The sequence below is a fragment of the Orcinus orca genome, chromosome 7 (assembly GCF_937001465.1).
Source record: "Orcinus orca chromosome 7, mOrcOrc1.1, whole genome shotgun sequence".
NCBI lineage: Eukaryota > Metazoa > Chordata > Mammalia > Artiodactyla > Delphinidae > Orcinus > Orcinus orca.
The window spans coordinates 31,527,932-31,546,137 of NC_064565.1; the positions used below are offsets into that span (position 1 = coordinate 31,527,932).

Genomic DNA, 18,206 nt, shown 5'->3' on the forward strand with positions numbered 1-18,206 from the left:
CACACTATTACATTATGGCTTCAATTACAGTTTTAAAGACCTGAAGACAGGTCATCAGAGAGATGACTGGTAGACTTCACTTTAATAAGCAGAGTTCACAGCACTGTTCCTAATAAATTGCTCAACAGATCCCCTATGTGACCTTGGGATCAGCATTCAAATACTCAGTCCCTTCATTCTCCTGATCATGCAAAGGAACTTATCTAAATTTTTACTATTGAGTAATCCCCTGAAAATTTCCTGAGGTGACCTAGGGTTAGAAACTTAGTAAACTGTCTGGCCTCCAAAGTTGTTCCTCTGATTCCCCAGCTTCATTCAGCTATATACATACTATTTTTACCTGACCTAAGGGCTAATATCCTATCCGTAGGACTAATAGGTGTTTACTGACCTTCTTATCAGTAGTTATTTAGGATCACAGCAGCCATTTACAGAGTATCTGTAATAGACAATCTAAAAGCCTTCAAGGGGAGTGTGGGGTGGGAGGGTGGAGGAACATGCTAAAAAGGAAGTAACAAACCCACCACACACACATACACAGCGTAGTTAAATTATCTCAGGAATGAAGTGAAAAATCTTTGTGCATCAAAACCAGTTTTAAAATGGGTAATCCCTCTGTTCATGTTGGAAACACTCTGAACAGTGGTTAGAGGGGTTGCTGAACTCTGTGATGACGACATCCCACCTGATTAATTCTGATACTACGTATGAGTCCAGGGATTGGGAAAGTGAGAGCAAAGGTGATATGGTGAGTACTACAAAAGCAACTGTCTGAGGATGCTGCAGCAGCTTTCTTTCATAGACAGCCCCATGAGTGTTCATACCACAGCCTGCTGTGGAGAGCTCATCGCTTCCATTTGGACAGTCCCTTTCACCATCACACAGCCAGTGTCGGGGCACACAGGCATGGGAGCCCTGGCAGCTGAACATGTCAGGCGCACAGGTGATGGCACCTGAAACCCACCAAAAAAAATGCCATTAAGATCACACACAGCAGGTCCGCTGAGAAAGATCTATAATTTCATTTCCTATAGACAAGAAGGGAAGCAGAAGAATGCCACTGACAAGGAAAAAACTGTAGTTATTTGGAATCATCACATATTATCCAACCCCTATGGACAGTTTCCTCTCAGAATTCATTCCTTCTCAGTAGCAAGTACTATATTTCTTAAAGCTACATGGCAGAAAATAATGAGTATGTTCTCCCTGTAAAATGTAGCAAAACATAGAAATCTCATTGTGAATAAACTGAGATAAAATTTCAAAAGGACTGAACCTATAAGGATAATAACAGCATTTTTATTGCTTAATCTTTGCTAAGCACTTAACACATTAACTAATTTAGTCCTCACAATTGCCCCAAATGGTAGAACTATTATTAGTCTCATTTCACAGAAAAGGAAACTGAGGCTCTGAGATGTTGGAAAGCTTGCAGGAAGTCACAAATTGCAGAGGGAGCCACATGTTGAACTGGGAGTCCAAAACCTTTTTGATTCCTAAGTATCTTCTCTTAACCAGTAATATCATTACTGTTCCTCCCCACCTTGTGTTGTTGAAAAGTATAAATGTATGCATGTTCCCTTTGCTTTTACACACTTAATAAACAGAATCTACCTTTTCTTCACTCTATCAATTCAATGTTCCTTCAGTTGCATGATGTTGTTTTCAAATGTATACAGGAAAAAAAAAGAAATGCTTGTTGACTGTAAATTCAAAGGGTCATGGGTGGTTTCTCCTTGTTTTTCTTTATATGGGCATAGGGTAATCGAGTAAAATTAGAAAATGATTCATTCTCCTGGTATTTCCCAAGCCCCAAGTACAGTTATACATGTTGAATGGTTTATTTGTTATGTATATAAAATATTTGTTGAGTAAATCAGTAACATGCCCCCAAATTTAACTTCCCTTTAATTTCACTTTCTTGTGACCAAATGCTACCCATAGAATAGATGTTAAAAATCAAGTTGTAAGAATTATTAAAAAAATGTTAGTATCTCCAAGAAGAAAATATGACTGCCTAGATTGATGGATAGTTGTTTCCAAACCTTTAAAGCTACTTTAATTGGATTACCAATTATCATCTTACTTTTCAGCCACAGAGTTTTTATGAGAAGAACATGTATTTTAATGCAATGTTATCAATATGGGAGTACAGCAGGGTGACAAAGTGGAACCTCCTGGTGATCTTTTTCAACATAAACATGTCTCTTCCTACATATACTTTAATTGGGAGGACAGAATGGCAAGTGAATATTGAAAAGTCCCCCAGGTAATTCAGATTTGCTTATTTGTTGAGTATCAGTGCTAATAGAATGAGTTTAATATGATATCTATTACTGGAAGAAATTATAAAGAAAATCTATTAAACAAATGTTGCTTTAATTTAAAAATGAATTTACTTGCTACCTATTGTCTTTAGTACTTTCTATAATAAAATTCTCTTCCTACAAGTTATTTTTACATTATTCCTCCTTATCTATTTTTTAAGCTTGTCATAAGAACATAGAGTGTCACTTTCACTATTAGACTCTCAGTTAGTGCTTTAATTTCCATAATATTTTTATTATTTAGCTGGAGATGCAAAAAATTGCATTCTTTCTGCTACGGAAGTTTCGATACATTTAGCACCCCTTGTCTACTTTCTTATTATCACTCCAGTTTATTCCCAAGGGAGGCATAATAGATATAGCATTGATTTTACTGTTGAGAAATTTAACTTTGTATGACCTTGCAGATGACTAGTGTCTGAGTTTCACTCTAAAATGAGGGTTATGACTAGATAATTACTAAGATACCTAAAACTATAAAATGGTATAAAGCTCTTTGCAGCTAATTTTCTGGCTCCCTTTAAAGTGTTTCAACAGATTCTGTGTTAAGAGCATACCAAAACATCATCGTCAATTTAAAAGAAAATGAGCCAAGGAAAAAACTCATGGCTTCCTTCCATAATTACCACTGTCATCTGGAGACACATTGCCTTTCTCAGGGACATGAATCCCAAGGGAGAAGGAAGACAAGCTGAAGGAATTCTACCAGATCCATCTTGGGTACCTACTTAGATATAATATTTGATTGGTGAGAATTACTATCCAATTTAGTAAGTATTTCAGAAACCTGAATTCTGTTCCTAGTTCTGTCATCACTGATTCACTGAGTGACTTCAGGCAAATTTATTAACCTCTGTGAGTTTTTCTTTCTTCATCTATCACATGACACAGGTGAACTAGACTATGATTTTTATAAGTGAATCCTCAAATCCCAAGTCAGAACCACTATGTGCTTATGAAGAAAGAATATGTCTATATCAGAATATTTGGAGATGGGGATTAAGAATCTACATTTTTAACAAACTTCTGAATAGGATTTTTTGTACACTAAAGGTTGAAAACCACTGAGATAAATTATTTATAAAGTTCCTTTCCAATCCTAAAATATTAAGTCCAATTCATTGACTGATGCTTGGTCTAAAGCAGTAATTTTTATGTAACAACAGCTTGGTAGCATATAAATTGCAGCCTGTGATTATATTAAACAGACTGGGTGTTTTGATGGCAGGTAAATATGTTCATTACCATTAAATCCTTTAAAAAACTTATCAGGGACTTCCCTGGTGGTGCAGTGGTTGAGAGTCCTCCTGCCAATGCAGGGGACACGGGGTCGTGCCCCGGTCCGGGAAGATCCCACATGCCGCGGAGCAGCTGGGCCCGTGAGCCATGGCCGCTGAGCCTGTGCTCCGCAACGGGAGAGGCCACAACAGTGAGAGGGCCGCGTACCGCAAAAAAAAAAAAAAACCTTATCAGGACATTGATAGACTTTGACATGACAATACCACTCTAAAAAATAAGGGAGGGAGCAGGAGAAACACAACAAAAGAGAATGGGAATAAATTCATTTATATAGTACACATTGGCCATGTCAGCTGATCATGATAATTACATAAGGTAGATGTAACCATTTAATAGGTAAAGAATTTGAGGAATAAGGGATAAAATGGACCAGCCCATGATCACACAGCTGGAAAATGCAGACGCGGGAGAATTCAACTCTGTATGACTTTAGAGTCTTTACCACTTCTATTATACTGTGTCCACTTAAGAAGGATAGAGGTGTCAGGGGAGCCATTTAGTGTAGAATTAAACAAAGGGTCAAAAGCAAGATAATTTTAGAGACCAGAAACATGTTCAACCTGCTGTAAATTGGTAGTCTTTTTGTTAAAATTAAACAGGGAACTCTACTCAATACTCTGTAATGGCCTATAAGGGAAAAGAATCTAAAAAAAAAAAAGAAAAAGAATGGATATATGTATATATATAATTGATTCACTTTGCTGTACACCTGAAACTAACACAACATTGTAAATCAACTACACTCCAATAAAAAATTTTTTAAAAAGAAGTATTTAATAGCAAAGAGAAACAAAGTAATTAAAACAGACTGGCCAGTCATCTAATTAATTAATGATTTTTTTTTCCTTTCAGAGGTTTTCGATAGTAATCTTTCTACATTTATCTTTATCTGTTGTATAACTAAATTGTTTCAGCTGTGTAAATAAAAAGTAGATTTTAGGTGGCTTAATACAGGAAAATAAATTGCCTACTTTCTGAGGATATCTCCAATTTTATGATACATACAGAGAACTTCATTTTAGTGTGAACATTATAAATCTTATAGTCCTTTTTCCATGATAGTGACCTAAATAGCAGGCCACAACTCCTGAAAATTTAAAAAATGTGTTAAGTACACTCAACTCCATAAATGAGCCTTATTCTATGACTCAGGTCCTTTTCTCTCTTAAATGAGAATGATAACAGTTATGAAATAGGGTTGATATAATGAACAAAGAATATATAGCTATAGGTACAAACATACATATGGAAACTGATCAGAAAGATAGACAGATAGACATGTAAATAATTTAGTAGAATGCCTCGCCAACCATAACAAATATATGGAGATTAGGTTGCTTCCTTCTTCTACCTCTTAAAAAATTCATTTAATAATTAAATTTAAATTATTTGTTAAATGTCTGTGATTAATTAAAAGCAATCACGTTGGTTTTTAGCCAATGTAGTTGACGTATAGTAAACATAGACATTTGGCACTCTACCTCTAATCCTATAAAGCTGAATGTTTAAGTACATTTTAAAATCATATACATTAGCCTGCTTCCTTAATTTCCATTTAAAACAATTAAATAAGCGTAATTACTATAATACACAAACACATACCATGTGTGGCTTATGGCAGTATAAACCTGCATAGTAAATTTGGATGGTGACTTAGCAATACTTATCAAGAGCAATGAGAAAATTTTCAGTCATTTGATCCAAGTAATCCCAATCATTGAGATCCATTCTAAAGAAGTCACTGAAGACTAGAAATACAATTTGCAAATACATTCATTGTGTCGATACTCAGCAAAAAACCCTAAAACTCTAATAGTAAATGTATATATGAAAAATTGTAGACTGATAAGTTGTCATAAAAATAATAAAAACAGTTACATCAAAATGTATATACATATACATATAAGTTTAACAAAGTAGAAGACAAAGTTTTCTGTATACTCTAAAACAACAGAGCATATGTATCATACTCCTAAAAACTGAATAAGAACACAAAAGAAAAAACTCACCACAAATGCTATCACTTTCATCTAATCCATCTCCACAATCAGCCTCTCCATCACAAATCCAGTGTTTAGATATACATTTTTGTGCAGAACATGCAAATTGGTTCCAAGAACAAGAGGAACCTAAAAAAAAAAAACAAAAAACAAGCAAAAAAACCCATAAGAATGTTTGTTTTAGGTGCAAAAGAAAAAATAAATCCTTTGAGACATTCTTAGGAAAGATCCAACACGAGAAAGTTCTTTAGACTTTGCTAAAACCAGCCATCCCAAATAAAACAAGCCAGAGTCCTCTTCTCTATAACAGTGCTATAAAATTTTGACCACGGCTTGCATATTCCCTCTGAGTTATCCAGGTTATACAACATTGTTCCTTCAACATAATCTCACAGGGTTTGACTTTGAGCTAGTCAATATGCTGGTCACTCTCCCTAAGTACATTACTGTCTTTTTCTAACATGTAGGGTACAGATATAAAATAAATATTCCAAGTGTGGTCTAGTCATTTTTTCCTTTTTTTTTTTTTTTTTTTTTTTTTGCGGTACACAGGCCTCTCACTGTTGTGGCCTCTCCCGTTGCGGAGCACAGGCTCCGGCCGCGCAGGCTCAGCGGCCACGGCTCACGGGCCCAGCTGCTCCACGGCACGTGGGATTTTCCCGGACCGGGGCACGAACCCGTGTCCCCTGCATCGGCAGGTGGACTCTCAACCACTGCGCCACCAGGGAAGCCCTTTTCCTAATTTTTAATCTATTTTTGAACAGTTGGAGAAAAAAATTACATCCTAGGCAAGGTCATAAATATGGTGAACTCACCACCATATACATTTGTTTTTAAAGGTGACGTGACTCAGGGGGTTTTAGCTTGATGACAAGCCATCAGTTTTGTACCTATACATACTTAACACTTTGATGTTTTCCTTTCTCTCCCTTGGGAACACTTAAATCTGACTAATAACATCCATATTCATTGGCATGGTGGCTGGTATTTTATTACCAAGTTATGCATTTATAATTGTGTATTCCATTTATTTCCAAAGTTTGTGATTGCTCTCCTCCACCCTTAGTCCATTTATCACCAGGAAACACCCAAGAATAAAATCCTACCAAATTAATATGTTCAAAATGTAAATGACTATAAAAATTTGATTTTTATCGTATAAACTATTTAAAAACTTTGCATTTTTATTTCAAATATTTACTAACATGACCTGTGAAAAGAGAGACATTTAGAAAAACTGAAGCCCAGAAAAAATAAAATTAAAGAAGATACAACCATATAATGGCTTCTGTTCCAGGAAGTATGACTCTACATAAACTATTTGTAAAGTTCTCTGTTAATCTTGTTCAGAATCTGGCTGTAATGTAGAGATATATGGCATCTTAATCAAACAAAATGCACCTTCATATTTCATGATGACATTTACTTTTATGGGACTTTGGTATTTCTTAGACAATCCATTTTTAATCTTTTTTCCTACTCTGTCTATTCATCACAGTGTTTGCTATTTGTGTTAAATGAAAAGAGTGAATATATGCTTTTTATGCTTTTTTAGGAATTTTTTTGGCCTAAAAATCATAAAATCCATAAATTTTATAAAAATAAAAATTTTAAATGCTTTCTTACCTTGCCAAGTGAAATGAAATGTACACACACAGAAATTAGGATGTGGATAGTGATAGACGACAGTTTGAAGAAATGCAAGTTTAACTATACTATTTAAATCTATACATGTAATTAATAGAAACATTTAGGATAATAATAGTCAATAAGAGGTAGGGAGACTCTAATGAGTTGTGTGAGCTAAATCCTTATTTTTCACAGTAGAAGGTAAATACATTAACATCTAAACTTAATAAGTCAGGAAATGAAGGTATAAATATATCATTTAGATTAATGGAGGTAACCACTAACAAAAATAGAAAAGGTTAAAAGAAAAGGCTGTATGGGAGATTGTTATTCTCCATTATAAGTTCTTCTGTTCTATTTTAATTTTTACCATTTTGTGATATTTAATCAAAATAAAAATTGATGTTAAAATCAATTAGCAATATTTTGTGTAAAATCTCTATGTAAGAGAATATCAGTATATAAATAATAATACAGTTTATAAAAGTAAAACAAGATATAATGTCTCACCACAGTGGAATTCATCAAGTCCATCCTCACAATCTTTCTGACCATCACATACCCAGGTATTCAAAATGCATCTTCCACTAGGACAACCAAAATAATTTTCTTCACATCTGTGTTTGTTTTGAACTGTGATAAAATATAGAATTTAATGTCAAATAAATTAAATTAATCTTAGACTTATGCAATATAGGTAGATATCAAAACAGTAATACTCCTTGAACTGGAAGAGGTAAATAACAAGAAAACTTAAATAAAAAGAGCTGAGCTGAGGACATTAAAGAATGTCCAGGCCATGAAAACCAAGGAAAAGCTAAAAAACTGGCATAGACCAAAGGAAATCAGGGAGATATGATAACCAAATCCAATCTAGGATTGGATCCTGGATCAAAAAGAGGATATTAATGGAAAAACTTGTTAAATCCAAATAATGTGGAGTTAACAAAAATAAAATAAAACATTTTATAGGTGACTATAAAATGAGTACAAAGGCTAAAGAATCGTTTTAGGTGAAAATATTCTTAATTCCATACTTATGAAAAATAAATTACATTATAAAATCATTAGTAGATTTTTGCTGAGAAAGTGTAAACTTGGTGTTCCATACTTAGTGGGTACATATGTTTTGACAAGATTTATATATGTATTCTCTATTTTAAGGAAGGAAGAAAAACAAGTTGCAGTAGAATCTCTAAAATTGTCATACCTAACAAAAATATCATGAGAATAAAAAGTATCTGTATATAAAATTATTTTGTAAATTATATATTTTTCAGATTGTGGAGTATTGTTATTATCATAACCTCCAAGAGCACATAGAAAATACTAGATTTTTCTCTTTATTGGATGTCATTCATCCCCTTGCACCTTCAGGTTTACATAGATTGTGACTGGCTCACAGCCAATCAGGAAATAAATCTTAGAGTACACATGGCATCACACCATAGTGATACATTATGACTATTTTAAGGTAACAAAAATTACCTCCATTCTATTTTTTTAATGCCAACTTTGTAGATCTAATTAAAGATGAAAATTACTTTTTGAAGGGATTCATCATTAACACAAAAAGTCTTGATTGTGCTGGATGTCTTATTTTTTCTTAGGATATTGCCTAGATATAACCTAAGATATTTAGACTGACCTTTTACTGGCTTCCTGTTTGTCTGCCCACCTGTTTCATAAGTGTATATTAATGCCCCTTTCCTACTTCCCCAATATAATCACTATTCTCTATTAATGTTGAAAGTTAGCTTTCAAAATCACTTATTAATCCTAGAAATATATAAAGACTACAAATAAAGTTAAAAATACATATTTACAAGCTTAATAGATACCTAGTTATACTGCCTTCAAAATAATTTAAAAAATTAACTATAGCCATAATGAGATAAAGAATTGTTGCAGAAGAAACATTGGAATAAGAATCTAAACACCCAGTTTCCAAGAGTCTAAAGCAATTTTCTATATTTAATGTTTTATATAATGAAGGATAAATTTAAAAAAAAAAAGAAAAGATGTAGATGTGCAGTGAGCCAGTGCCTCCAGAGAAGTTATCCAGTTCCTCCTAGGATACAGCGAGTCTTTTCAAACCCAAAAGGAACATCACAGAGTGTCACACACTGATGAGCAGTGGGGAAAAGAAAAAAAGGAATCTGCTATTTCCCAGTTAATTGATTGATTATGCACCATTAAGAATAGCAATTCTTTAGAGTAGATCGTGTGTGTGTGTGTGTGTGTGTGTGTGTGTGTATTGTATACACTTGTGTGTGGAATACCTACAAATATAATTTCTTAAAATGTTTCAAAAACTTATTACACATCTACTAAGCATGGAAAAAAGTGATTGTAGCAGCAGGGTCAGGAGAAGGAAACAGCAGTATGAGAACACATGTAATGGTATACTACAAGCATATCTACTTTCAGTTATAGTAATTTAACATCTTTCTTTCTGGTATTATTATATATTTCTAAAATTTGTTTCCTTAAATAGTTAGAAAGAAATAGGTTCATGACCTTCTCATGGAAGGCATTCTCCTAAGAATGAAGATGACACTTTTCAGTGCTTGTGTAGGTAACGATGGCTAATATATATAAATATACCAGTCTGACATTGATCCAGTAATGATAACTATTATGTTACCCATACTAGTATGCCAAAAGATTGTGTAAGCTGCATCAAATAGCCTAACTTGACAATACAAGCTGTATAATAACAGGAGTAAAGCCAGTGGTGAGAAACATAGTCTCCCTCCCTTTAGTCTATAGATAGTTTTCTCTCAGTATATACTACTTCTGTGAAAACTTTATAGATTACACATTTTAAGACGTAATCACCAACTTTAAAAGGATTAATGAGGAACTGAACATGAAAAAAGAAATTGATCCAAACATAGAACAGATTTCTCAAGTATCATTCCATAAGTCATTAAAAAATATAAAGTGGCATGTCTAGCACAGGGTGATTATTTTTAATTTAGTCTACAATATTTGTTTTAATCTGAGCCATTGAGTATCAAGAATGAAAATTAATAAGTTTATGCTATACATCCAGCCCCTAAATCTTCAAGGCAAAGACTGTTTTGTCTTCTAGAATTACCTGGGCATTTTAATTCATCTGAATAGTCTCCACAATCATTAGACCCATCGCATATCCAGGTTGGCAGAACACACAGTGAGGTAGAATTACATCTTATGAATCCTGTGGTTTTCACTCCAAGTTTATAGAAATATGTACAGTCCGTATTATCTATAAGGAGGTCAACAGAAAAATGAAAAACACCTCATCTGCAAAGATTATAAGCCTTCTATGTAGGTAATAGAAACAAGAAAAGTTAACCTCATTTGAAGAAGTAAATATGCAATTATCCTACACAACAAGGGTTAATTACATATCAATTCTGGACAAGGTTCAGTGAAGAGTTAGACACTGTTCAATGTAATGCCAAAGGTACACAGGCATGAAGAAACAAAATGTAATGGAATATCTTACTGCAGTTCTTTTCATCTGAAGCATCTGCACAATCTAGGTTCTGGTTGCATCGTGCTGATCTTGGAATGCACGTCCCATCTGCACAGCGGAACTCAACAGTGGCACAGGTTGAAACTAGAAAAACAGGTAAATAAACAAATGGATAGACGAGATAGAAAATGACTCCCTGCTTAACATTTTGAGTACTTTAATTCTTACAATTTTGTTTGGTTTTGCCTTTTTAACTCTGGGCAGTCAAACTTGACACATAACCCCCAACAACAAGCTTGGGTTAGATGCCTCATACGTCTTCCCCTGTCATGCTGTTCTTCCCTACATTGTAGTACTTATAATACTGCATTGCAGTGTCCTGTTTATGTATCTCTCCCCCCATTAAATTGTAAGCAGGGACCGTGCCTTGTTTTCCCTATCATACCATATCAGCGCTAAACCAACAACAACAAAAAAATTAAATGCTGCTGAAACTTCTCTCTCCTTCCAACTTCAAAATACAAGGTATGACACTAAGCAAATGCCTGATTGAGTGCATACAGAGAAATCCTGATCTGTTTGCTAAGAAGTGAAACATTCACTGCTATGATAAAATGACACACAGACAGAGTCAGAGATTGAGACGGAGAAACCAGAGTATTTGCTTTATTTACTCAAAGAGGGAATAGTTCAGCACTGCTAGAAAGTCATCATGCTAAGTTATCCCCTTTCACATGGCCATATTACTAACATTTGGTATAGGAAATATGGATTCCTCATGCGAAGAAACATACAAATGTGGTATGACTTGTCTCTGTTGTTGGAAAGGATTTCCAAATCCCTGCTATGCTTAGATGAAAATCAGTTTTGATATGCTACCATCATTACATATTCTTTGTACAGAATAGCTTACTCTTCATCATACATTCCTTTTTACTTTGCTTACACGTTCATTACCATATAATGGTTTTCAGCAATATGTTGTGAACAGGTGCATGGCTTGTTTTGTGTTAGATTAACTTAGGTGAGATTTTTATTCCAAATTCAAATTTCCACAGGTTGATTATGTTTATGTACAACCTGAAGGGCTCTATGATTATGCCACTTTTACTAGGGTTGATATTTTAAAGAGCCTATTTAATTATAAATATAAATTATATCAATTGGAAATGGTTAAAATGCTATCTTAAAATATGCAAATTTTATTCAAGGGTGTGTATGTCATTTGTATTTCCTAATGCACTGCTCTTATTATATTTAATTGTATCTTGCAATTGTATCCTTATTTGTGTTTAAATGATTTGAATAAATGTTTTATTTATAATTTGTAATTATAATTGCTTCACTGTTTTCTTCATTAAAAATAACATCATTTGAAACAGATAATGCCATTATAAGTAGAGATAAATACACTGTTCCAAACAGGAAAAAAGTAGGTATTTTTCTTTTATTCCTAAATAAAGCAAAATCTCTTCCATATTCTTTTCTATTACATTTCACATTCAATAGTTTTCAGTGGAAACAATAAATGGAATATATAACAGAAAATAATCATGACAAGCATATACATTTTGTTTCTGACTTTGCTGTCTATCAGCAGTCTCCTATTAAGAGGTTGTGTTCCAAAAGATTCCTCATAATTCTATTATTTAGAAGACAGAATTCATTTCTCTGTGAAACAATATTCTAGATAGTGGTAATATTCCTAGACAAGTCTACAAAGATTTATCTCTAAGCTACTTGATGTGCATTATCTAATACTTGCAGTTAGAGTTTGGGATACCAGAAATCCTAATTCTGAAGCAAAGGGGGCAATCACAACCCATTCCACCATCTCCATCTACCTCCAAACTTCCATAGAGAATCTTCTGTGTACATTGCAGGGAGTCCATCTGGGTGGGTATTGGTGGCAGATAAAGTGAAGAGGCAAATTATGACTGCATGAACATGGAGATGGCATGTCAGACTGTTAAGAGGACTGGAGATTCAGGGATTTCACAGTAATGGAGTTTCAAAAATGGTGCTGGGGGCTCAGGTGGAAGTAAGTGTAAAGAATGGCTTATAAGAAGAGTGGAAATGTGGAGCAAGTAGAAAACGGTCTTGGATGGAATTCTAGGAATAACAAAGAAACAGAGGAACTCTAACCAGACGAAAAGAAACTATAACTTTAAAGTTGAGAAGAGTGGTTAGGAAATAGTATTTAAGAGAAAGGCAAGGGAAAAAATGAGGTAGGGGGTCAGGAGAACAAAAATAAGGCTACTGAATCTTGGTGAGGAGGGCCTATTAGAGTGGGTGAGATGTGCAAATAGGAACCGATTGTCCCTTTACTTCTAATCCTATCTCTATAGAGTCCATGACTTGATACAGAGTTTGGGAACCACTAGAGGGTTAAATAGGGTGATAAGTGGCAATGGAATTGGACATGTCAAGTGGTTGCACAATTCCATAAGCAGCAGGATCAAGGTGGTTGTGGGGATTAACGTCTCCAGCATTTGTAGACAAGGAAAGAGAGTCCTGGAACAGGAGAAATCCATGGGAATAGTGACAATGTCACTTCATAAGTAAGCAAATGCTTCTTCTGCCAAAACCTCTACCTCTCTAGTCCCTCAATCATGTTCCTTTCTTATGTTGCTTTGGTCAGTCAAGTATTGAAATGTGTTTCACCCTCAGGGTGGGTCTTGAGGGAGAAAGGTTATGGGATCTCTAATTTGTCAAGTGAATATGAAAGCCTTCTGACAACTTTTCTTCAGGCTAAAAGTCCTAGAAAAAAGCGAACAGAAAATAATGTAGTCCAAATAAAGGTAACCTGAGTGGGAAATACTAGACTCTTCCCTCCAGGTAGTACAAAGGAAAAAGTACACCTACAAAATGTGAGTGGAAATATACCACAGCCACACCAGGAATAGCAACGAGATACAACAAAGGAAGATCTGACAGGGATGGTATCTCAAAAGTACCAGCAAGAGAGAAAGTAAAACCATTCTTTCCCTCATATAGTTTCTTAATTTTCCTATTTAATCCACCTTATTTTCTCCATATCAGTTAAAATATTTAATCAGGTAGGAAAGGTATAAAATCGATTAGTCTTTCCCTAGTTCTTAGGATGTTCCTTGTAAATAACCTAACTCAACGTTTTCTTTTCCAACTCTCCTACCCAGCCTGTAGCAAAGCGAAAGTGACAAGGAAAAAATACATGAAATGTGCTGTCATATCTCTTCTGTTTACTTTCAAACCACATCTTTTATTGAATTCACTGCTTAGGCTCTAAGGATATGCGAACCTGGAAGGAATGATGATTTCCTCTGCAGGCACGCTTATCCTTTTCCTTTAGCTTGTTGTTTGTGGAATCTTCAAAGTTTTGCTATGAATTTGGGGAAAAAAAAAAAAAGAAAAACTCACCAGTTTCCTCTCCTCTAGGTCATCTCAGAAGTACTTAGCTCTCCAGTCCATCTAAAGGTGTTCAGATGGCCCAAGGAAGTTCATGTACTTCTCAAAGGGAGTATATTCATCTCAACAGGGAGCGAAGGAGGGACATTATGCACTCTCTACAAATCTATTCACTCAAACTCTGACACAACCAGAAGAGGAATACAGAATGATAAACTTTCTGAACAACTCCTTAGATCCTCACCAGCTAGCCTGATGTCTAAAGCTCTCAGTCATGAAAGGAACTGCTACAAAGGGGCAGTAATAAAAGATTGATGAGGATTTGGGGTTTTGCTTTGCTTCCAAAGGATAGGAAACCAAAAATAATTCCTTGCAATATCCATTTCCACTCTGTAAATAGATTCTTTGACTTGTGGCATTAAAAAAGAGTAATGTTAATTACTATTAACATCTAAATTAAACAAACAAAACTGTAATAGTACCTCAAATAATTTACGGATGATTCCACCATAGCCTCTCTCCACAGCCTATCAAAATCTCTCTGTATTTATTGACATTTTTATTGTACTGTTTAAATTGTGTTATATTTTACTTTATTTACATTCAACAATAACATGTGGCTTGTGTGTGTGTGCATATATACATACAACAAAGCACTGCATCCCTATGTTGCACTGACTACAGAAACAAAGAAGGAGTGACTGGAAGAAAAGCCTTGGAGAAATCATTCATTTTTCATTCTTCCTGAGCCTGTTCATGTTCCTTTTCCTTCATTATCTTTTAAGTGCTGTAAGTGTCCATGTGTTTGACGGACACAAATCTGAATTAATGCTTTATAAGAAACTGGCTTATGGAAGAAGGACCCAAGTAAGTCCTTCCTCTATAGCATGAAATGTGCCCTACAAGGATACCATGTGAACAATCTTAATATGAGAGAAAAATCAAATCTAAAAGATGCAAGTGTAATAAGTAACCTTTCATCTAAAAAGCTACCCATTTGTTTATCCTAAGGAAGCTAGTCCGTTTACTCAAATTTATTAATTTTTAGTATGTAATATAGCGTGTGCTTGAGCATTTGCAGTTTCAAATGTACTGCATTAGATAGGAAGAAATTCAAGGCATAAGATTTTGTTGTTGTTTCTTAAGATATCCAATTGTCATGATCTCTTTACTATTATTATCACAAAAGAAAAGTTTTGACAGAAACTTGATTCCCAGAGTAGTTCTGTCCCCAAGTATATGGCTGAGACGGTTATAACACAGAAATCGAGAGCTTAGATTTAAAAAAGGGGAAATAACATTTTGAGTTATTTTATTGTTATTCAGCTGCTGATATTGATATCAGTAGGCAGAATGAAACCTATCTACACTTTTGGAAGACTTATGGCTTCAACCAGCCACATAAGAGTTTAATAAACACATATCATGTACTAGGTACTATATTTCATAAACCCAAACACACTAATTTACTTACTGCTTTTCAAAAAAAACGTTTTCCAAGAAAATCCACAGTAACTGATTACATTTCTGTAGCTCTTTTTATGAATTTTGTTTTAAAATCTACTTTCTGTATTTATTACTCAGTTCCTTCACATTCTAGCTTGATATTTTTATTTTTATCCTAGCTTAAAGTTTTCATTATATTCTCCTTTCCTGCTTATAAATAACTAATAGAACATACCCATTTTCTGGTCTCCTTCTAGTTTCCTTTCCTCCTTTCTTCCAAATGCTTATCCATTTCCCTCTACTTACTCCCATATCTTACTACATTTTATCATTTTTAATATTTTAATATTTTATAAATAATATGAAACAATAGTTGACTTAATTTTCAAATGTACTTGACACTACAGTGTCAGCTTAGATAGTAAGCTACTCAAGTGTTTGGCCAAGGTCATATATAGTCTAAGACAGCAGAGTAACTTCTCAGTCCTTTATCAGCTACAAAATAATTTGTACACATTCTACCCACTTCCTCAACTTTTTATAGCCTTCTCGTTACAACTGTACTTCACACATCTTTTCTTTACCATTAACCTTTTTTAAAAATAATCTGTATTCACTGTCTTTACTCTTGCACCATTCATATTCTGTTTCAATCCAATGTGATCTGGCTTTTCCTTGCCATTGCACTGAACTGACTCTCTTGAAGGCAAGCAAGAGATTGTCTTCTATTTGCCAATTACAGTGGACACTCCAGTCTATGCATGCCCTCTTGCCTTCTCTGTAATGCAAACTTATCCTCCTTTCTTGAAAAAATAATTTCTTGTGAAGCTCTTTTTATTAGTCCTGTGGGACTTTTCCTTTTTATATTAGTATCTTTCATTTTTAACAGGTCATTCTGATGCACTCCCTTAAAACAACTATTACACCATACATCCTTTGAGCTCTCTCTCTTTAAGAAGTCCAAAATCAATACTTCTGACCTAAACCTACTACCTGAGCTCCAGATCTATATTTACCTATATACCTTTCAAACAGTTCCACCTGAATGTCTACAGGTGCTCCAACCTCAGAATGTGGACTATTCTTATTATCTTATCCCCATCTAACACAAACAAAAGGCACACAAAAATAAATTTAAAAATTAATGAAAACAAATAATATTTTAAAAGCATACAACACACACACACACACACACACACACACACATGTATCTCCTCTATTCCCATGCTTCCTCCATGTTTATTACTGCAAAAGACTTGTTATGCTACCTTTTAAAATGCTGTTATATCTGTCTCTCTCCTCTTTATTTTTAGTTTTGGCTGCTGTAACATGCTACTGTTTTGTCCTTCTGATCTCAGTATTTGAGTTTTCATTCTAAAATCATAGGGTTTTTTTCCCCTTTTTTAAACTTTCTGGTGACTGCAGGATAAAGGTCATGTTCTTTAACATGGCACCAAAAAAAAATCTTCATTTCCTGATTCTTTCTTCTAACTTGCCTCATTTTTTTCACCACTCCCCAATATGCAATCTGGCTCTAACCATATCAAATTACTTGCAGTTTTCATTATTGGTCCTTCTACTTGGAATTCTCTTCTATTTTGATCATTCTACCTTATTTATACTTTAAGACTCAGCTTAAATTTAATCTCGTCTATGAAACCTTTCAGGATACTTCCAAGCCCAAAAAAACAAAACAAAACTGTGTTCTTAATAGTGCAATCATAGCACCTTATATTCATCTTCACCTGTTTAAATGACTATCTTTCACTTAGAGTTTGCACTACTTGAGGGCACACACAGAACTCACAAATTTTTTGTCTCAGTCTTTAATGAATTTTACCCAATAAAGTATTTCAATGGATGGAAAGATTTTTAAAGGTAAATTGGTTTGGAAAGATCTGTTGGATCCAGGTTTTAGGAGACCTTAAATGTCAGACTAAAAACTTGTCACTTATTCTGCAAACATTGGGATGCTTTATCTGGGAAGTGATAAAAAAGTGAATGTTTACATAGCATTTACTATATGCCAAGTTCTATTCTAATACTGATATACTTATTTAACTATTGTCTCTTTTTCTTAAAGCTTGGGAAACTGAGCCACGGGTTGGTTAAGTACTTTATCTAAAGTCATGCAGTTAGTGGTGGGGCTGGGGTTCTATCCCAGGTAGTCTGGTTGCTGATGTGTCACAGTCGTTACTATGGTAAAATGTTAAATTGTTTTAGCACGACTAAAAATTCAGATTTACTGCAAAGAGTAGAAACAGGGAGACCAATAAAAGGGCTACTTTGTTAACCCAGGCTCAAAGTAGATTGAAGGGGAATCTATCTCAAAGAATTGGAAGATTTGTTGATGATTGGACATGTGGGTGATAAAACATGGTGGAAGGAGGAACCAAGGATAGTACCAAGGTTTCCTGTCCAATAAGTAGGAAAATGATGAGAGCATGGTTAGGAGAGAGAATTAAGGAATGAAGGGGGACATTTTGGAGCAGTAGATTCAGTATTATACATTCTGGTAGAAATGTCCCATAAATAGGGTGGTTGAACTGAAAAGGTGAGAAAGAATTTTGAAGTGAGCAAAGAAAGAAATAGAAACAGAAAATATAGTCATAATTTTCAGTTGACTCTAGTAACTCCCCTCCAATAGCATTT

At 34.5% G+C, this 18,206-nt stretch overlaps 1 protein-coding gene across 1 annotated transcript in view; it reads right to left on the bottom strand.

Moving 5' to 3' along the window:
• Positions 1-18,206, bottom strand: part of LRP1B (LDL receptor related protein 1B) — a 1,810,989-nt gene that overhangs the window by 266,216 nt on the left and 1,526,567 nt on the right. The window contains exons 48-52 of the mRNA XM_049711954.1: positions 10,752-10,865; positions 10,359-10,508; positions 7,766-7,888; positions 5,636-5,755; positions 825-953 (exon numbers count right to left, since the gene is read on the bottom strand). Of these exons, the coding sequence (XP_049567911.1) occupies positions 825-953; positions 5,636-5,755; positions 7,766-7,888; positions 10,359-10,508; positions 10,752-10,865 (636 nt within the window). The remainder of the gene's footprint in view (positions 1-824; positions 954-5,635; positions 5,756-7,765; positions 7,889-10,358; positions 10,509-10,751; positions 10,866-18,206) is intronic.